General features: G+C 47.7%; 1 protein-coding gene and 1 long non-coding RNA gene across 2 annotated transcripts in view; both read right to left on the reverse strand.

Moving 5' to 3' along the window:
• Window positions 1–792, reverse strand: part of LOC149973533 (uncharacterized) — a 43141-nt gene extending 42349 nt beyond the window's left edge. The window contains exon 1 of the long non-coding RNA XR_016490409.1: window positions 457–792. This is a non-coding gene — a long non-coding RNA (uncharacterized LOC149973533). The remainder of the gene's footprint in view (window positions 1–456) is intronic.
• A 2871-nt stretch (window positions 793–3663) lies between these two features.
• On the reverse strand, window positions 3664–8199 carry nppcl2 (natriuretic peptide C-like 2). Its single transcript, XM_021578351.3, has 2 exons — window positions 7797–8199; window positions 3664–4735 (listed from the first exon to the last, which is right to left on the reverse strand). The coding sequence occupies exons 1-2, from the start codon at window positions 7929–7931 to the stop codon at window positions 4451–4453; spliced, it is 420 nt and encodes a 139-aa protein (XP_021434026.1). The 5' UTR covers window positions 7932–8199; the 3' UTR covers window positions 3664–4450.
• Window positions 8200–20420: the final 12221 nt, after the last annotated feature.

Here is a 20420-nt window from a genome sequence, read left to right on the forward strand (position 1 = left end):
ACATGATTTGCGTCCAGATCACCAACGCAACTGGTTCGCCTGGCGTCCAGATCACCAAGGCAACGGGTCGCCTGGCGTCCAGATCACCAAGGAAACGGGTTCGCCTTGTGTCAGCCGGACGGCTACCAGAAGCTGATGCTTCTACCGCGTCACGTGATGAGGGTGAGGCGCCCTGAGATACATGTTTGCTAAGGACAGATCTAGGATCTAGACCAAAATACATAAGGCTGGAAGTACAATGCAAAAAATAGACCTTGAATCAGTTTAAATTACACGAGAATGACATCAGATAGTTAGCAGGTGTCTTCTAGGTTTAATATATTTTTTCGCCCTAGATGTCTTCAGGAACCCTGGCGACTGCATTTCAAGCAGTGTTTTTGATATATCTATTCACATAGCCAAGTTAGAACATATTTTACATGGACTTATTTTAGCTGTGCATGTCCCTTCAAGTACCTTCTGTCTCCCAGTTTCGCTGTAACTGTCCACCATCTTCCTAAACTCGTCCGTTTCGTCGTGATCCTCGCCGATGTAACCGTCGTTGGGATGTGCTTCACGATACTTCTCTGTGTTGGTCGGCAGTTTGAACACTTTTCTCTGTCTCACAACCATATTTTCAAACATTTTGCAGCGCAAACAAAATACACGTTTTTTTCCTGAACCTTGTCTTCTGGGGACTGGAAAGTTTATAGCTAACAACTTGAAGCAACGCCGTTGGTTATAGCAGTGCATGCACGTCATTCCGCACGGATCCAGAAGAGGGCGCACGCGTACCATGCGTCGACCATACCAGTATTTTAGTCTTATTTCAGGGAGTCGGGAGTCGGGAAGATCCTTGCTCTGCAAGGAAACTATTTCATAGTTGGAAAAAAATATTTTGTTGCCTTATAAGCTTAAAAATACAATTTAGGGGAGTTTTATAAGGGGAAGATTTGCTTTTGGAATTGAAAAAATATTTGTTATATATTACATTTCTATATGCTTAATTTTCAGATGCAAAACGAGTCTGTTTTGAGTATTTTGTTGTCAACTCTGTCAGTGATGTCTAACCCCCTTAAGATCAATCATTTTTGTCAATATTCTTAAAAAATATTTGGATCACTGTTCTGCAACACATGCTTAAACTATTCAAAGTCAAATTAAATGTATTGGTCACACACACATTTTATCAGATGTTATCGGTCACACACACATTTATCAGATGTTATTGCGGGTGTAGAGAAACCCTTGTGTTTGTTCCCAGCTCCAACAGTGCAGTATTATTTAACTATTTACAACAATACACACATATAAAAGTAAAAAGAATGCAATTACGAAATAAATAAATATTGATTTGCTTGCTGAGCTAGACCTAAGGGATAATGTTTGCTTTATAGATGTTTTATGTTCTGAATCTGAAATCATGCCAACATTTATATAGCACTATAAAATAAATAGAAGTTTGGAGATTTGTATTTCATATTTTAATAATCTAATATTAGAGTGAAACAATCAAGGCTTTTAAACACTTTTTAGACAATAAATGTAAAAATGAAATCACTTTTTTGGTTTCTGTCTCACCCTGATCAGTTTCCCCTGTCCTTGTGATTGTCTCCACCCCCTCCAGGTGTCTCTTATTTTCCCTGGTGTATATATCCCTGTGTTTCATGTCTCTCTGTGCCAGTGTATGTATCCCTGTGTTTCATGTCTGTCTGTACCAGTGTATATATCCCTGTGTTTCATGTCTCTCTGTGCCAGTTCGTCTTGTATGTTCCAAGTCAACCAGCGTGGTTTTCAAACCATCTGCCTCCCGTGTCTGCATCTGGGTCTCGCCTTGTGCCCTTATAGTACGAACTGGCCATGACAGACCCAGCAGACTGGGACCAGCTCTGCCACACTGTCTCCCTGCAGGGAGCCACCATTAGGAGACATGAGGAGCTACTACAGGACCTTCTGGAAAGGCTCAGTTCCATGACAGACCCAGCAGACTGGGACCAGCTCTGCCACACTGTCTCCCTGCAGGGAGCCACCATTAGGAGACATGAGGAGCTACTACAGGACCTTCTGGAAAGGCTCAGTTCCATGACAGACCCAGCAGACTGGGACCAGCTCTGCCACGCTGTCTCCCTGCAGGGAGCCACCATTAGGAGACATGAGGATCTGGTTCAGGACCTTCTGGAAAGGCTCAGTTCCATGACAGACTGGGACCAGCTCTGCCACACTGTCTCCCTGCAGGGAGCCACAATTAGGAGACATGAGGAGCTACTACAGGACCTTCTGGAAAGGCTCAGTTCCATGACAGACCCAGTAGACTGGGACCAGCTCTGCCACGCTGTCTCCCTGCAGGGAACCACAATTAGGAGACATGAGGAGCTACTACAGGACCTCAGTTCCCTGACAGACCCAGCAGACTGGGACTAGCTCTGCCACGCTTTCTCCCTGCAGGGAGCCACAATTAGGAGACATGAGGAGCTACTACAGGACCTTCTGGAAAGGCTCAGTTCCATGACAGACCCAGTAGACTGGGACCAGCTCTGCCACGCTGTCTCCCTGCAGGGAGCCACCATTAGGAGACATGAGGAGCTACTACAGGACCTTCTGGAAAGGCTCAGTTCCATGACAGACCCAGTAGACTGGGACCAGCTCTGCCACGCTGTCTCCCTGCAGGGAGCCACAATTAGGAGGCAAGAGGAGCTACTACAGGACCTTCTGGAAGGTCTCAGTTCCATGACAGACCCAGCAGACTGGGACCAGCTCTGCCACACTGTCTCCCTGCAGGGAGCCACCATTAGGAGACATGAGGAGCTACTACAGGACCTTCTGGAAAGGCTTCGTTCCCTGACGGAACGCCACGACCAAGGGTTCAAGGCTATCATGGAGCGAATCAGTGAGTTAGCTCATAGGCAGCACGCCACCTCCAAGACCACCCAATAACCTGTCTACTATCAGTGGTGGGTTTGTACAGCCTCCCCCAGCTCCCCAAGAGCCCCGCTTACCACCTCCGGAGCCATTTTTATTTCACCTTTATTTGCTAGTTGAGAACAAGTTCTCATTTATAACTGCGACCTGGCACAGATAAAGCAAAGCAGTGCGACACAAGCAACAACACAGAGTTACACATGGAATAAACAAACGTACAGTCAATACAATAGAAAAAGTCTATATACAGTGTGTGCAAATGGTGTGAGGAGGTAGGCAATAAATAGGCCATAATAGTGAAGTAATTACAAGTCAACGAGAGCATACTGTTCGCAGTGGTGGGTGGTATATGGGGCTTTGGTTAGTTACCGTTTTTTAATCTCTGCATCATTCTGAACCAGTATGCCGCTGTAAAGAGTACACCAGATGTATTCGGTGCTTGTGATAACATTTTATTTGATACTGTATATATTTCAAAGGTTAATATTTAGAAAAATATTTTCAAAAATAGATTGTCCTGTCTTTCACGAGTCCCTGATTTATCTTGACAGATCTTGTGTGACTCTACATTTTTTACTTCTGTTTAACCAACTAGAAATAGAGCCAAAATGTGCCGTTACTTCAGTAAATTGTCAGCACATGTCATACCACATGAATCCACAAGAGGGCGGACACGTACCATGTATCGATCACCGTAACAGGTTTTCAATTACCATTTAGTCAACAAACATTTTTTTGTTTGATGATAAAATGTAGACAGATGTTCAGTTTGGAAACAGGAGGACCAGAGCTGTTTTATTATTTCAGAGAAACAGGAACTTGTTTAGTCTAGTACAAGTTCTTTGACTTCCAGCATGTAGATATAAACCCTTCTCTTCATCCATATGGACTCAGGGTTGGGGCCAATTCAGCTTTCAGTACCAGAATGATGGATTCATTAAATCATTCACTGTATTGAAGTCTGATTTGAGCCCAGTCCTGATCCACTGACAGTGATATATGTAAATCATATCAGACTAATACACAGTTAACATGTTACAGAGAACAGACAGTAGAACACACAGCAGGTCCTGGTAGCGTGTTACTGGTAGCGTGTTACAGGGAAGATGTAAACATGTTTGACACATGTTGGTCTCAGTTTACACAACAGAAGGCCTGTCAGGTTATACATGGATACAATGGAATGACAAACATTATACACCCACATTATATACATACACACACACACACACACACATTATACACAAACACACACCCCATAGGTTAGTTGTACTGGCTGTAACAGAGCCAGTGGTTAGAGGTCAAAGGTCATTAGTATCAGCTCTCACATGGAAGCCTCAGAACACCTATAGGTCACTTGGGGTTTTGGGAGATGACCTCTACAGTCACACAGGATCACAGTTCAGCGGTTAGATATCAACGGGTGGGAATGTTACATCCGTCTGTCTGTCAGTTAGAGATCTCCCAGCCTTCCCTCGGTCTCTGACACACCCAGGAAGTAGTGGGGTGAAAGGTAGCCAATCAGAACACAAGGCCACTGGCGGTTGTCCAATCAGCATCCCAGACCGCTGATAGATCCGATGCGGTCCACCTTCATGCCGAAGCATCCCCTGGCGGTGGCGCTCTTCCTGCTCCGACCACGGAACATCCTCTGTTGGCGCAGAAAGTCTAGGAACAACCTGGGGACCACAGGACCCGCCCCCATGCCACGACCAGCCAATCCCTGGGAGGGAGGATGGTAGGAATGGGAGGGGCCAGAAGTGGAACCTTCAGAGGTGATGTCTGGTTGGTTGAGGATCAGAGAGCGGAGCTGAGCGCTGAAGAGATTATCTAGTACCTGGACGGGGGGAAGGGGAAGAGGGAAGAGGGAAGGGGGGAAGGGGAAGGGGAAGAGGGAAGAGGGAAGAGGGAAGGGGGGAAGGGGAAGAGGGAAGAGGGGAAGGGAAGGGGGGAAGGGGAAGGGGAAGAGGGAAGAGGGAAGGGGGGAAGGGGGGAAGGGAAGAGGGAAGGGGAAGGGGAAGGGGAAGAGGGAAGTGGGAAGGGGGGAAGGGGAAGAGGGAAGAGGAAGAGGGAAGGGGAAGAGGGAAGGGGGGAAGGGGAAGAGGGAAGGGGAGGAGGGAAAGGGAAGGGGGGAAGGGGAAGAAAGGGGGGAAGGGGAAGAGGGAAGAGGGAAGGGGAAGAGGGGAGGGGGGAAGAGGGAAGAGGGAAGGGGGGAAGGGAAGAGGGAAGGGGAAGAGGGAAGGGGGAAGGGGAAGAGGGAAGGGGAAGAGGGAAGGGGGGAAGGGGAAGAGGGAAGGGGAAGAGGGAAGCGGAAGAGGGAAGGGGGGAAGGGGAAGAAAGGGGGGAAGGGGAAGAGGGAAGAGGGAAGAGGGAAGGGGAAGAGGGGAGGGGGGAAGAGGGAAGAGGGGAAGAGGAAGAGGGAAGGGGGGAAGAGGAAGAGGGAAGGGGAAGAGGGGGTGTGGGAGGAGGGGGAGATGAGGGAGAGAGAAGGGGGAGGGGAAGGGAGAGAGAAGGGGGGGTGGGAGGAGAGGAGAAGAGGGAGAGAGGAGGGGAAGGGAGAGAGGAGGGGGTGTGGGAGGAGGGGAGGAGAAGAGGGAGAGAGAAGGGGGGTGGGAGGAGAAGAGGGAGAGAGGGGGGGAGGGAGAGAGGAGGGGGCGTGGGAGGAGGGGAGGAGAAGAGGGAGAGAGAAGGGGGGTGGGAGGAGAAGAGGGAGAGAGGGGGGGGGAGGGAGAGAGGAGGGGGTGTGGGAGGAGGGGAGGAGAAGAGGGAGAGAGAAGGGGGGTGGGAGGAGAAGAGGGAGAGAGGGGGGGAAGGGAGAGAGGAGGGGGTGTGGGAGGAGGGGAGGAGAAGAGGGAGAGAGGAGGGGGTGTGGGAGGAGAAGAGGGAGAGAGGGAGAGAAGAGGCATCAGTGCATTGTCACGATAATTCATATAAAGTAGTCATTTGTTAAATTACTGGTACTGTACGTGTGAAAGGTAAACCATTGTGTAAATCCTTTAAACGACTGAGATAATGGAAATCCAATGAGCGAAATCTCCATCTGGGACAGCCAGAAGAGGACTGGTACCTCCTCAGAGCCTGGTTCCTCTCTACCCAGTACAGCCAGAAGAGGACTGGTCAGCCCTCAGAGCCTGGTTCCTCTCTACCCAGTACAGCCAGAAGAGGACTGGTACCTCCTCAGAGCCTGGTTCCTCTCTACCCAGTACAGCCAGAAGAGGACTGGTCAGCCCTCAGAGCCTGGTTCCTCTCTACCCAGTACAGCCAGAATAGGACTGGTACCTCCTCAGAGCCTGGTTCCTCTCTACCCAGTACAGCCAGAAGTACTGAGTAAAAATAAACAAATAAGAGAAATGTTCCATACGCACAAAAATATAATTTTTCTCATTAGATGCACAAACTTGTTAACATCCCTGTTAGTGAGCATTTGTCCTTTGCCAAGATAATCCATCCACCTGACAGGTGTGGCATATCAAGAAGCTGATTAAACAGCATGATCATTACACAGGTGCACCTTGTGCTGGGGACAATAAACGGCCACTCTAAAATGTTAAAATGTCACAGATGTCTCAAGTTTTGAGGGAGTGTGCAATTGGCATGCTGACTAGAGGAATGTCCACCAGAGCTGTTGCCAGATAATTTAATGTTAATTTCTCTACCATCAGCCGCCTACAACGTTGTTTTAGAGAATTTGGCAGTTTGGCCTCACAACCGCAGACCACGTGTATGGCTTTGTGTGGGCGAGCAGTTTGCTGATGTCAACTTTGTAAACAGAGTGCCCCATGGTGGGGTTATGGTATGGGCAGGCATAAGCTACAGACAGTGAACACAATTGCATTTTATCACACACTTATCAAGAGAACATCCCTGGTCGTCCCTACTGCCTCTGATCTGGAGGACTCACTTATCAAGAGAACATCCCTGGTCGTCCCTACTGCCTCTGATCTGGAGGACTCACTAAACAGAGAACATCCCTAGTCGTCCCTACTGCCTCTGATCTGGAGGACTCACTAAACAGAGAACATCCCTGGTCGTCCCTATTGCCTCTGATCTGGAGGACTCACTAAACAGAGAACATCCCTAGTCGTCCCTACTGCCTCTGATCTGGAGGACTCACTAAACAGAGAACATCCCTGGTCGTCCCTATTGCCTCTGATCTGGAGGACTCACTTATCAAGAGAACATCCCTGGTCATCCCTACTGTCTCTGATCTGGAGGACTCACTTATCAAGAGAACATCCCTGGTCGTCCCTACTGCCTCTGATCTGGAGGACTCACTAAACACATGCTTCGTTTGTAAATGATGTCTGAGTGTTGGAGCATGCCCCTGGCTTTCTGTAATTAATAAAACAAGACAATTGTCTACTTTGCTTAATATAAGGAATTTGAAATTATTTACACTTTGACTTTTGATGCACTAAATATATTTAAAACCAAATACTTTTAGACTTTTACTCAAGTAGTATTTTACTTGGTGACTTTCACTTTTACTTGAGTCATTTTCTATTACGTATCTTTACTTTTACTCAAGTATGACAATTGGGTACTTTTTCCACCACTGTAAGGAGTCTCTCTGTCCCCCTAGCATCTCACCTGGTTCTCAAACACCTCCACTGTTAAGGAGTCTCTCTGTCCCGCTAGCATCTCACCTGGTTCTCAAACACCTCCACTGTAAAGGACATGTGCCCTGCACATATTTCACCCAGCATTCTCTCTCTCCCTCTCAGCTCTACTAAGGTCATGTTGTGCTGTCTGGCCTTGAACCAACATGAGACAGTATAACTTAACACAACACTGGTACATCCTCCCTGGGTCCATATTCACAAAGCATCTCAGAGTAGGATCAGATCCCCTCTTTGTGAAGACGGGCCCTCGGGTGTTGGTAAAGGCACCTCACTTACCTGTGTGTCGTGTTTCCGAGGTGATGGTCGGGGCGAGGGTTGGGACGAGAGTCGAGACTCCACACTCAGTGACAGAGAGGAGAGGAGGATGAGGAGGAGAAGGGTACGGGTGGAAGAAGAAGATGAAGCAGCCATCTTTGTTTGAGAAGAAAAAGTAAAAAAACAAAAAGAAAGGTCAAAATAATAAATGATATTGTTCTTCAGGAGAGTAGATAATAATAATAATACTGAGTGGAATCCGTAGGAAAAACAATTCCTTGTCTCTTCGAGTAGTAATCCAACCGGTTACTGTTTCCTAAAAGTTGTTTTAAAGTACTCTTTAGGATCCTTTAATGTTGTTTTCCTGGTTCGTCTAAGATCTCTTCTTTATCCTGTAGAGTCAGGATGTGTCTGTATGTGAACTGAGCAGGGGTTAGGTTATAAACAAGAACGCTGTGATGTCACACATTCTGCTGAGTTACCCCTGGAGACGAGGAACCCCGAAATGACACGACACACCCCTTCACCACCGTTACCTAGCCTACATCCTCCTCTTTACATTATGGACTGTTAACAGGTCCCCACCGTTACCTAGACTACATCCTTCTCTTTACATTATGGACTGTTAACAGGTCACCACCGTTACCTAGCCTACATCCTCCTCTTTACATTATGGACTGTTAACAGGTCACCACCGTTACCTAGACTACATCCTCCTCTTTACATTATGGACAGTTAACAGGTCACCACCGTTACCTAGACTACATCCTCCTCTTTACATTATGGACAGTTAACAGGTCACCACCGTTACCTAGACTACATCATTCTCTTTACATTATGGACTGTTAACAGGTCACCACCGTTACCTAGACTACATCCTCCTCTTTACATTATGGACTGTTAACAGGTCCCCACCGTTACCTAGACTACATCCTCCTCTTTACATTATGGACTGTTAACAGGCCACCACCGTTACCTAGCCTACATCCTCCTCTTTACATTATGGACTGTTAACAGGTCACCACCGTTACCTAGACTACATCCTCCTCTTTACATTATGGACTGTTAACAGGTCACCACCGTTACCTAGACTACATCCTTCTCTTTACATTATGGACAGTTAACAGGTCACCACCGTTACCTAGACTACATCCTCCTCTTTACATTATGGACAGTTAACAGGTCACCACCGTTACCTAGACTACATCCTTCTCTTTACATTATGGACTGTTAACAGGTCCCCACCGTTACCTAGACTACATCCTTCTCTTTACATTATGGACTGTTAACAGGCCACCACCGTTACCTAGACTACATCCTCCTCTTTACATTATGGACTGTTAACAGGTCCCCACCGTTACCTAGACTACATCCTCCTCTTTACATTATGGACTGTTAACAGGTCCCCACCGTTACCTAGACTACATCCTCCTCTTTACATTATGGACAGTTAACAGGTCACCACCGTTACCTAGACTACATCCTCCTCTTTACATTATGGACTGTTAACAGGTCACCACCGTTACCTAGCCTACATCCTCCTCTTTACATTATGGACTGTTAACAGGTCACCACCGTTACCTAGACTACATTCTCCTCTTTACATTATGGACAGTTAACAGGTCACCACCGTTACCTAGACTACATCCTCCTCTTTACATTATGGACTGTTAACAGGCCACCACCGTTACCTAGACTACATCCTCCTCTTTACATTATGGACAGTTAACAGGTCACCACCGTTACCTAGACTACATCCTTCTCTTTACATTATGGACTGTTAACAGGTCCCCACCGTTACCTAGACTACATCCTCCTCTTTACATTATGGACTGTTAACAGGTCACCACCGTTACCTAGACTACATCCTTCTCTTTACATTATGGACTGTTAACAGGTCACCACCGTTACCTAGACTACATCCTCCTCTTTACATTATGGACTGTTAACAGGTCACCACCGTTACCTAGCCTACATCCTCCTCTTTACATTATGGACTGTTAACAGGTCACCACCGTTACCTAGACTACATTCTCCTCTTTACATTATGGACAGTTAACAGGTCCCCACCGTTACCTAGACTACATCCTCCTCTTTACATTATGGACTGTTAACAGGCCACCACCGTTACCTAGACTACATCCTCCTCTTTACATTATGGACTGTTAACAGGTCACCACCGTTACCTAGACTACATCCTTCTCTTTACATTATGGACTGTTAACAGGCCACCACCGTTACCTAGACTACATCCTTCTCTTTACATTATGGACTGTTAACAGGTCACCACCGTTACCTAGACTACATCCTCCTCTTTACATTATGGACTGTTAACAGGTCACCACCGTTACCTAGCCTACATCCTTCTCTTTACATTATGGACTGTTAACAGGCCACCACCGTTACCTAGACTACATCCTCCTCTTTACATTATGGACAGTTAACAGGTCACCACCGTTACCTAGACTACATCCTTCTCTTTACATTATGGACAGTTAACAGGTCACCACCGTTACCTAGACTACATCCTTCTCTTTACATTATGGACTGTTAACAGGTCCCCACCGTTACCTAGACTACATCCTCCTCTTTACATTATGGACAGTTAACAGGTCACCACCGTTACCTAGACTACATCCTTCTCTTTACATTATGGACTGTTAACAGGTCCCCACCGTTACCTAGACTACATCCTTCTCTTTACATTATGGACTGTTAACAGGTCCCCACCGTTACCTAGACTACATCCTCCTCTTTACATTATGGACTGTTAACAGGTCCCCACCGTTACCTAGACTACATCCTCCTCTTTACATTATGGACAGTTAACAGGTCACCACCGTTACCTAGACTACATCCTTCTCTTTACATTATGGACTGTTAACAGGTCCCCACCGTTACCTAGACTACATCCTTCTCTTTACATTATGGACTGTTAACAGGTCACCACCGTTACCTAGACTACATCCTCCTCTTTACATTATGGACTGTTAACAGGTCACCACCGTTACCTAGCCTACATCCTCCTCTTTACATTATGGACTGTTAACAGGTCACCACCGTTACCTAGACTACATTCTCCTCTTTACATTATGGACTGTTAACAGGTCCCCACCGTTACCTAGACTACATCCTCCTCTTTACATTATGGACTGTTAACAGGCCACCACCGTTACCTAGACTACATCCTCCTCTTTACATTATGGACTGTTAACAGGTCACCACCGTTACCTAGACTACATCCTTCTCTTTACATTATGGACTGTTAACAGGTCACCACCGTTACCTAGACTACATCCTCCTCTTTACATTATGGACTGTTAACAGGTCACCACCGTTACCTAGACTACATCCTTCTCTTTACATTATGGACTGTTAACAGGCCACCACCGTTACCTAGACTACATCCTTCTCTTTACATTATGGACTGTTAACAGGTCACCACCGTTACCTAGACTACATCCTCCTCTTTACATTATGGACTGTTAACAGGTCACCACCGTTACCTAGACTACATCCTTCTCTTTACATTATGGACTGTTAACAGGTCACCACCGTTACCTAGACTACATCCTTCTCTTTACATTATGGACTGTTAACAGGCCACCACCGTTACCTAGACTACATCCTCCTCTTTACATTATGGACTGTTAACAGGTCACCACCGTTACCTAGCCTACATCCTTCTCTTTACATTATGGACTGTTAACAGGCCACCACCGTTACCTAGACTACATCCTCCTCTTTACATTATGGACAGTTAACAGGTCACCACCGTTACCTAGACTACATCCTTCTCTTTACATTATGGACAGTTAACAGGTCACCACCGTTACCTAGACTACATCCTTCTCTTTACATTATGGACTGTTAACAGGTCCCCACCGTTACCTAGACTACATCCTCCTCTTTACATTATGGACAGTTAACAGGTCACCACCGTTACCTAGACTACATCCTTCTCTTTACATTATGGACTGTTAACAGGTCCCCACCGTTACCTAGACTACATCCTTCTCTTTACATTATGGACTGTTAACAGGTCCCCACCGTTACCTAGACTACATCCTCCTCTTTACATTATGGACTGTTAACAGGTCCCCACCGTTACCTAGACTACATCCTCCTCTTTACATTATGGACAGTTAACAGGTCACCACCGTTACCTAGACTACATCCTCCTCTTTACATTATGGACAGTTAACAGGTCACCACCGTTACCTAGACTACATCCTTCTCTTTACATTATGGACTGTTAACAGGTCCCCACCGTTACCTAGACTACATCCTTCTCTTTACATTATGGACTGTTAACAGGTCACCACCGTTACCTAGACTACATCCTCCTCTTTACATTATGGACTGTTAACAGGTCACCACCGTTACCTAGCCTACATCCTCCTCTTTACATTATGGACTGTTAACAGGTCACCACCGTTACCTAGACTACATTCTCCTCTTTACATTATGGACAGTTAACAGGTCCCCACCGTTACCTAGACTACATCCTCCTCTTTACATTATGGACTGTTAACAGGCCACCACCGTTACATAGACTACATCCTCCTCTTTACATTATGGACTGTTAACAGGTCACCACCGTTACCTAGACTACATCCTTCTCTTTACATTATGGACTGTTAACAGGTCACCACCGTTACCTAGACTACATCCTCCTCTTTACATTATGGACTGTTAACAGGTCACCACCGTTACCTAGACTACATCCTTCTCTTTACATTATGGACTGTTAACAGGCCACCACCGTTACCTAGACTACATCCTTCTCTTTACATTATGGACTGTTAACAGGTCACCACCGTTACCTAGACTACATCCTCCTCTTTACATTATGGACTGTTAACAGGTCACCACCGTTACCTAGACTACATCCTTCTCTTTACATTATGGACTGTTAACAGGTCACCACCGTTACCTAGACTACATCCTTCTCTTTACATTATGGACTGTTAACAGGTCACCACCGTTACCTAGACTACATCCTTCTCTTTACATTATGGACTGTTAACAGGCCCGTGGACAGGCCCATACAAAAACAGGAGATAGACTAGTGTCCTGTCCAGGGGGTGTCCTGTACATCAAGCTGTCTCTCTACAGAAACAGGAGATAGACTAGTGTCCTGTCCAGGGGGTGTCCTGGTACATCAAGCTGTCTCTCTACAGAAACAGGAGATAGACTAGTGTCCTGTCCAGGGGGTGTCCTGTACATCAAGCTGTCTCTCTACAGAAACAGGAGATAGACTAGTGTCCTGTCCAGGGGGTGTCCTGTACATCAAGCTGTCTCTCTACAGAAACAGGAGATAGACTAGTGTCCTGTCCAGGGGGTGTCCTGTACATCAAGCTGTCTCTCTACAGAAACAGGAGATAGACTAGTGTCCTGTCTAGGGGGTGTCCTGTACATCAAGCTGTCTCTCTACAGAAACAGGAGATAGGCTCCTTACCTGCCCTATGGGCCATTCTGGCCTGTACAACACTCCTTTATTTACTCTTCTGACCAGAGTGGCAGCATGTTTTAGACAGAGCACCATAGGTCAGTTCGTAGTCTGTCTCCACCCTCTCCTTTCTCTTCTGTCCATCCTGGGTTCTGACCCTAATAAAGACAGAGCTCACTACAAACCTCTCAGTAGGAGAACCATCTATAAACACCCCCAAGCCCTAGTGACCCCTGACCTTCTTGGTTCCGCCCCTCGTAAAGTGTTCCCTGGGAAACTCTGTCGTCTGCGGAATTATTTCCTCCTGAGGGGGAGTGGCCACAGGGTTACACACACACTGCTGTCACCATGGTGATAGGATAGGTGAGACCCCTAACGTAGAGAGAGAGAACAGGGAGATGGATAGAGAGAGCGAGAGAGAGAGAGACTGTGTTTTGGTTTGTAGGGGTTAAGGAGCGTGTATCTCTGCAGTAAACAGTTTAAAACAAGCTAAAATAGAAACAGTCCTTTCTACCTCCTGCCTAGTTTCAATACGCTCTACTAGACTATAACCCACGAGTTGAGCTCAGAGGCTGTGTGCTTGGACAACGTGTGTGTCTGTGTGTGCTGCTTGCGTCGGTGGTGACGTCAGAGGACCTTACTGAATGGGGGAGACTGTGGGGATGGAGACGAGGGTGTGTGTGTGTGTGTGTGTGTAGTTTTGTCTAATAGGCACAAAGACGATCTGGGGGGTAATAAACATTTCACCCCTCGTTAGCCCCAGACCTGGTGATGGATGAGCCGTCTCACTGTCTGGATCAGTACCCTGCTACTCTGACGCACACTGCATACTTCACACCCTGGGAGAACACACACCCTGGGAGAACACACACCCTGGGAGAACACACACCCTGGGAGAACACACACCCTGGGAGAACACACACCCTGGGAGAACACACACCCTGGGAGAACACACACCCTGGGAGAACACACACCCTGGGAGAACACACACCCTGGGAGAAAACACACCCTGTCAACTACTGACTGACATACACACACACATAGATTGGAGTCATGTTGACTCCAGGGATGCCGGCCCATGTTGACTCCAGGGATGCCGGCCCATGTTGACTCCAAGGATGCCGGTCCATGTTGACTCCAGGGATGCCGGCCCATGTTGACTCCAGGGATGCCGGCCCATGTTGACTCCAGGGATGCCGGCCCATGTTGACTCCAGGGATGCCGGTCCATGTTGACTCCAGGGATGCCGGCCCATGTTGACTCCAGGGATGCCGGTCCATGTTGACTCCAGGGATGCCGGCCCATGTTGACTCCAGGGATGCTGGCCCATGTTGACTCCAGGGATGCCGGCCCATGTTGACTCCAGGGATGCCGGCCCATGTTGACTCCAGGGATGCTGGCCCATGTTGACTCCAGGGATGCCGGCCCATGTTGACTCCAGGGATGCCGGTCCATGTTGACTCCAGGGATGCCGGCCCATGTTGACTCCAGGGATGCTGGCCCATGTTGACTCCAGGGATGATGGTCCATGTTGACTCCAGGGATGCTGGTCCATGTTGACTCCAGGGATGCTGGCCCATGTTGACTCCAGGGATGCTGGCCCATGTTGACTCCAGGGATGCTGGCCCATGTTGACTCCAGGGATGCTGGCCCATGTTGACTCCAGGGATGCCGGCCCATGTTGACTCCAGGGATGCTGGCCCATGTTGACTCCAGGGATGCTGGCCCATGTTGACTCCAGGGATGCTGGCCCATGTTGACTCCAATGCTTCCCACAGTTGTGTCCAGTTGGCTGGATGTCCTTTGGGTGGTGGACCATTCTTGATTCACACGGGAAACTGTTTAACATGAAAAACCCAGCAGCGTTGCAATTCTTGACACATACCGGTGTGCCTGGCACCTACTACCATACCCCGTTCAAAGGCACTTCAATATGTTGTCTTGCCCATTCACCCTCTGAATGGCACACACACAATCCATGTCTCAAATTTCTCAAAGCTTAAAAATCCTTCTTTAACCCGTCTCCTCCCCTTCTACTTGCACTGTCAGATTGAATTCATCCATCTTCTCCCCTACAGCCGCCCAATACACACCCTTCGTGGCTTCATGGAGAAAGAGGATGTTTCTGGTTTTCAGGGACACAGCTTTATCAATCTAACTTCCGTTTCCCCTGCCCCATGTTACGCCTGATATGTTAAGCGGGTGTAAAGATGTCTCGGACCGTTGAGCATCGCTAAGCAACAGGTGTAGTCAAACCCAAACGCTTAACTCTGTTTCATTGTCACTGCGCCATTGACGTCAGAGAGTGTGAGCGTGTGTGTGGAAACGATATAGGGATGGACTCTGACTGATTGACTTATTAGGTCTGGGGCGTGGTTTAACAGTATGGGGGAGTGTTCAACAGTGAAAGATGATCTATCATTGGTGGGTTTGGGATGGCCATACCAAATATATCCCCCTATACCAGACACCACTAGTTCAGTCCCCCTATACCAGACACCACTAGTTCTATCCCACTATACTAGACAGCACTAGTTCAGTCCCCCTATACAAGACACCACTAGTTCTGTCGCCCTATACCAGACACCACTAGTTCTGTCCCCCTATACCAGACACCACTAGTTCTGTCCCCCTATACCAGGCACCACTAGTTCTATCCCACTATACTAGACAGCACTAGTTCAGTCCCCCTATACAAGACACCACTAGTTCAGTCCCCCTATACCAGACACCACTAGTTCTGTCCCCCTATACCAGACACCACTAGTTCTGTCCCCCTATACCAGACACCACTAGTTCTGTCCCCCTATACCAGACACCACTAGTTCTGTCCCCCTATACCAGACACCACTAGTTATGTCCCCCTATACCAGACACCACTAGTTCAGTCCCCCTATACCAGACACCACTAGTTCTATTCCCCTATACCAGACACCACTAGTTATGTCCCCCTATACCAGACACCACTAGTTCAGTCCCCCTATACCAGACACCACTAGTTCTATCCCCCTATACACCACTAGTTGTATCCCCCTATACACCACTAGTTCTATCCCCCTATAGACCACTAGTTCTATCCCCCTACACTAGACACCACTAGTTCTATCCCCCTATACTAGACACCACTAGTTCTATCCCCCTATACCAGACACCACTAGTTCAGTCCCCCTATACCAGACACCACTAGTTCTATCCCCCTATACTAGACACCACTAGTTCTATCCCCCTATACCAGACACCACTAGTTCAGTCCCCCTATACCAGACACCACTAGTTCTGTCCCCCTATACCAGACACCACTAGTTCTATACCCCTATACCAGACACCACTAGTTCAGTCCCCCTATACCAGACACCACTAGTTCTATCCCCCTATACCAGACACCACTAGTTCTGTCCCCCTATACCAGACACCACTAGTTCTATCCCACTATACCAGACACCACTAGTTCTATCCCACTATACACCACTAGTTCTATCCCCCTATACCAGACACCACTAGTTCTGTCCCCCTATACCAGACACCACTAGTTCTATCCCACTATACCAGACACCACTAGTTCTATCCCACTATACACCACTAGTTCTATCCCCCTATACCAGACACCACTAGTTCTGTCCCCCTATACCAGACACCACTAGTTCTATCCCACTATACACCACTAGTTCTGTCCCCCTATACCAGACACCACTAGTTCTGTCCCACTATACCAGACACCACTAGTTCTGTCCCCCTATACCAGACACCACTAATTCTGTCCCCCTACACTAGACACCACTAGTTCAGTCCCCCTATACCAGACACCACTAGTTCTGTCCCCCTATACCAGACACCACTAGTTCTATCCCACTATACCAGACACCACTAGTTCAGTCCCCCTATACCAGACACCACTAGTTATGTCCCCCGATACCAGACACCACTAGTTATATCCCACTATACCAGACACCACTAGTTCAGTCCCCCTATACCAGACACCAATAGTTCTGTCCCCCTATACCAGACACCACTAGTTCTGTCTCCCTATACCAGACACCACTAGTTCTGTCCCCCTATACCAGACACCTCTAGTTCTATCCCCCTATACCAGACACCACTAGTTCAGTCCCACTATACCAGACACCAGTAGTTCTGTCCCCCTATACCAGACACCACTAGTTCTGTCCCCCTATACCAGACACCACTAGTTCTATCCCCCTATACCAGACACCACTAGTTCAGTCCCACTATACCAGACACCACTAGTTCAGTCCCCCTATACCAGACACCACTAGTTCTGTCCCCCTATACCAGACACCACTAGTTCTGTCCCCCTATACCAGACACCACTAGTTCTATCCCCCTATACCAGACACCACTAGTTCAGTCCCACTATACCAGACACCACTAGTTCTATCCCCCTATACCAGACATCACTAGTTCTGTCCCCCTATACCAGACACCACTAGCTCTGTCCCCCTATACCAGACACCACTAGTTCAGTCCCCCTATACCAGACACCACTAGTTCTATCCCACTATACTAGACACCACTAGTTCAGTCCCCCTATACCAGACACCACTAGTTATATCCCACAATACCAGACACCACTAGTTCAGTCCCCCTATACTAGACACCACTAGTTCAGTCCCCCTATACCAGACACCACTAGTTCTGTCCCCCTATACCAGACACCACTAGTTCTGTCCCTCTATACCAGACACCACTAGTTCTGTCCCCCTATACCAGACACCACTAGTTCTATCCCACTATACCAGACACCACTAGTTCTGTCCCCCTATACCAGACACCACTAGTTCTATCCCCCTATACCAGACACCACTAGTTCTATCCCCCTATACCAGACACCACTAGTTCTATCCCCCTATACCAGACACCACTAGTTCAATTCCCTATACCAGACACCACTAGTTCTATCCCCCTATACACCACTAGTTGTATCCCCCATACACCACTAGTTGTATCCCCCTATACACCACTAGTTCTATCCCCCTACACTAGACACCACTAGTTCTATCCCCCTATACTAGACACCACTAGTTCTATCCCACTATACCAGACACCACTAGTTCTATCCCCCTATACTAGACACCACTAGTTCAGTCCCCCTATACCAGACACCACTAGTTCAGTCACCCTATACCAGACACCACTAGATCTGTCCCCCTATACAGACACCACTAGTTCTATCCCCCTATACCAGACACCACTAGTTATATCCCCCTATACCAGACACCACTAGTTCTATCCCACTATACACCACTAGTTCTATCCCCCTATACCAGACACCACTAGTTCTATCCCACTATACACCACTAGTTCTATCCCACTATACACCACTAGTTCTGTCCCCCTATACCAGACACCACTAGCTCTGTCCCCCTATACCAGACACCACTAGTTCTGTCCCCCTATACCAGACACCACTAGATCTGTCCCCCTATACTAGACACCACTAGTTCAGTCCCCCTATACTAGACACCACTAGTTCTATCCCCCTATACCAGACACCACTAGTTCTATCCCCCTATACCAGACACCACTATTTATATCCCCCTATACCAGACACCACTAGTTCTATCCCACTATACACCACTAGTTCTATCCCCCTATACCAGACATCACTAGTTCTGTCCCCCTATACCAGACATCACTAGCTCTGTCCCCCTATACCAGACATCACTAGTTCTGTCCCCCTATACCAGACACCACTAGCTCTGTCCCCCTATACCAGACACCACTAGTTCTGTCGCCTTATACCAGACATCACTAGTTCTATCCCACTATACTAGACACCACTAGTTCTGTCCCCCTATACTAGACACCACTAGTTCTGTCCCCTTATACCAGACACCACTAGTTCTATCCCCCTATACTAGACACCACTAGTTCTATCCCCCTATACTAGACACCACTAGTCCAGTCCCCCTATACCAGACACCACTAGTTCTATCCCCCTATACCAGACACCACTAGTTCTATCCCACTATACCAGACACCACTAGATCTATCCCAATATACCAGACACCACTAGTTCTATCCCACTATACACCACTAGTTCTATCCCCCTATACCAGACACCACTAGTTCTGTCCACCTATACCAGACACCACTAGTTCTATCCCACTATACCAGACACCACTAGTTCTATCCCACTATACACCACTAGTTCTATCCCCCTATACCAGACACCACTAGTTCTGTCCCCCTATACCAGACACCACTAGTTCTGTCCCCCTATACCAGACACCACTAATTCTGTCCCCCTATACTAGACACCACTAGTTCAGTCCCCCTATACTAGACACCACTAGTTCAGTCCCCCTATACCAGACACCACTAGTTCTGTCCCCCTATACCAGACACCACTAGTTCAGTCCCCCTATACCAGACACCACTAGTTCAGTCCCCCTATACCAGACACCACTAGTTCTGTCCCCCTATACCAGACACCACTAGTTCTGTCCCCCTATACCAGACACCACTAGTTATGTCCCCCTATACCAGACACCACTAGTTCTATCCCACTATACCAGACACCACTAGTTCAGTCCCCCTATACCAGACACCACTAGTTCTGTCCCCCTATACCAGACACCACTAGTTCTGTCCCCCTATACCAGACACCACTAGTTCTATCCCACTATACCAGACACCACTAGTTCTATCCCACTATACACCACTAGTTCTATCCCCCTATACCAGACACCACAAGTTCTATCCCACTATACACCACTAGTTCTATCCCCCTATACCAGACACCACTCGTTCTGTCCCCCTATACCAGACACCACTAGTTCAGTCCCCTTATACTAGACACCACTAGTTCAGTCCCCCTATACCAGACACCACTAGTTCTGTCCCCCTATACCAGACACCACTAGTTCTGTCCCCCTATACCAGACACCACTAGTTCTGTCCCCCTATACCAGACACCACTAGTTCTGTCCCCCTATACCAGGCACCACTAGTTCTGTCCCCCTATACCAGGCACCACTAGTTCTGTCCCCCTATACCAGACACCACTAGTTCTGTCCCCCTATACCAGACACCACTAGTTCTGTCCCCCTATACCAGACACCACTAGTTCTGTCCCCCTATACCAGACACCACTAGTTCTGTCCCCCTATACCAGGCACCACTAGTTCTGTCCCCCTATACCAGACACCACTAGTTCTGTCCCCCTATACCAG

This window comes from Oncorhynchus mykiss, chromosome 21, assembly GCF_057628025.1.
Source record: "Oncorhynchus mykiss isolate SJ-2025 chromosome 21, ASM5762802v1, whole genome shotgun sequence".
Classification (NCBI taxonomy): Eukaryota; Metazoa; Chordata; class Actinopteri; order Salmoniformes; family Salmonidae; genus Oncorhynchus; species Oncorhynchus mykiss.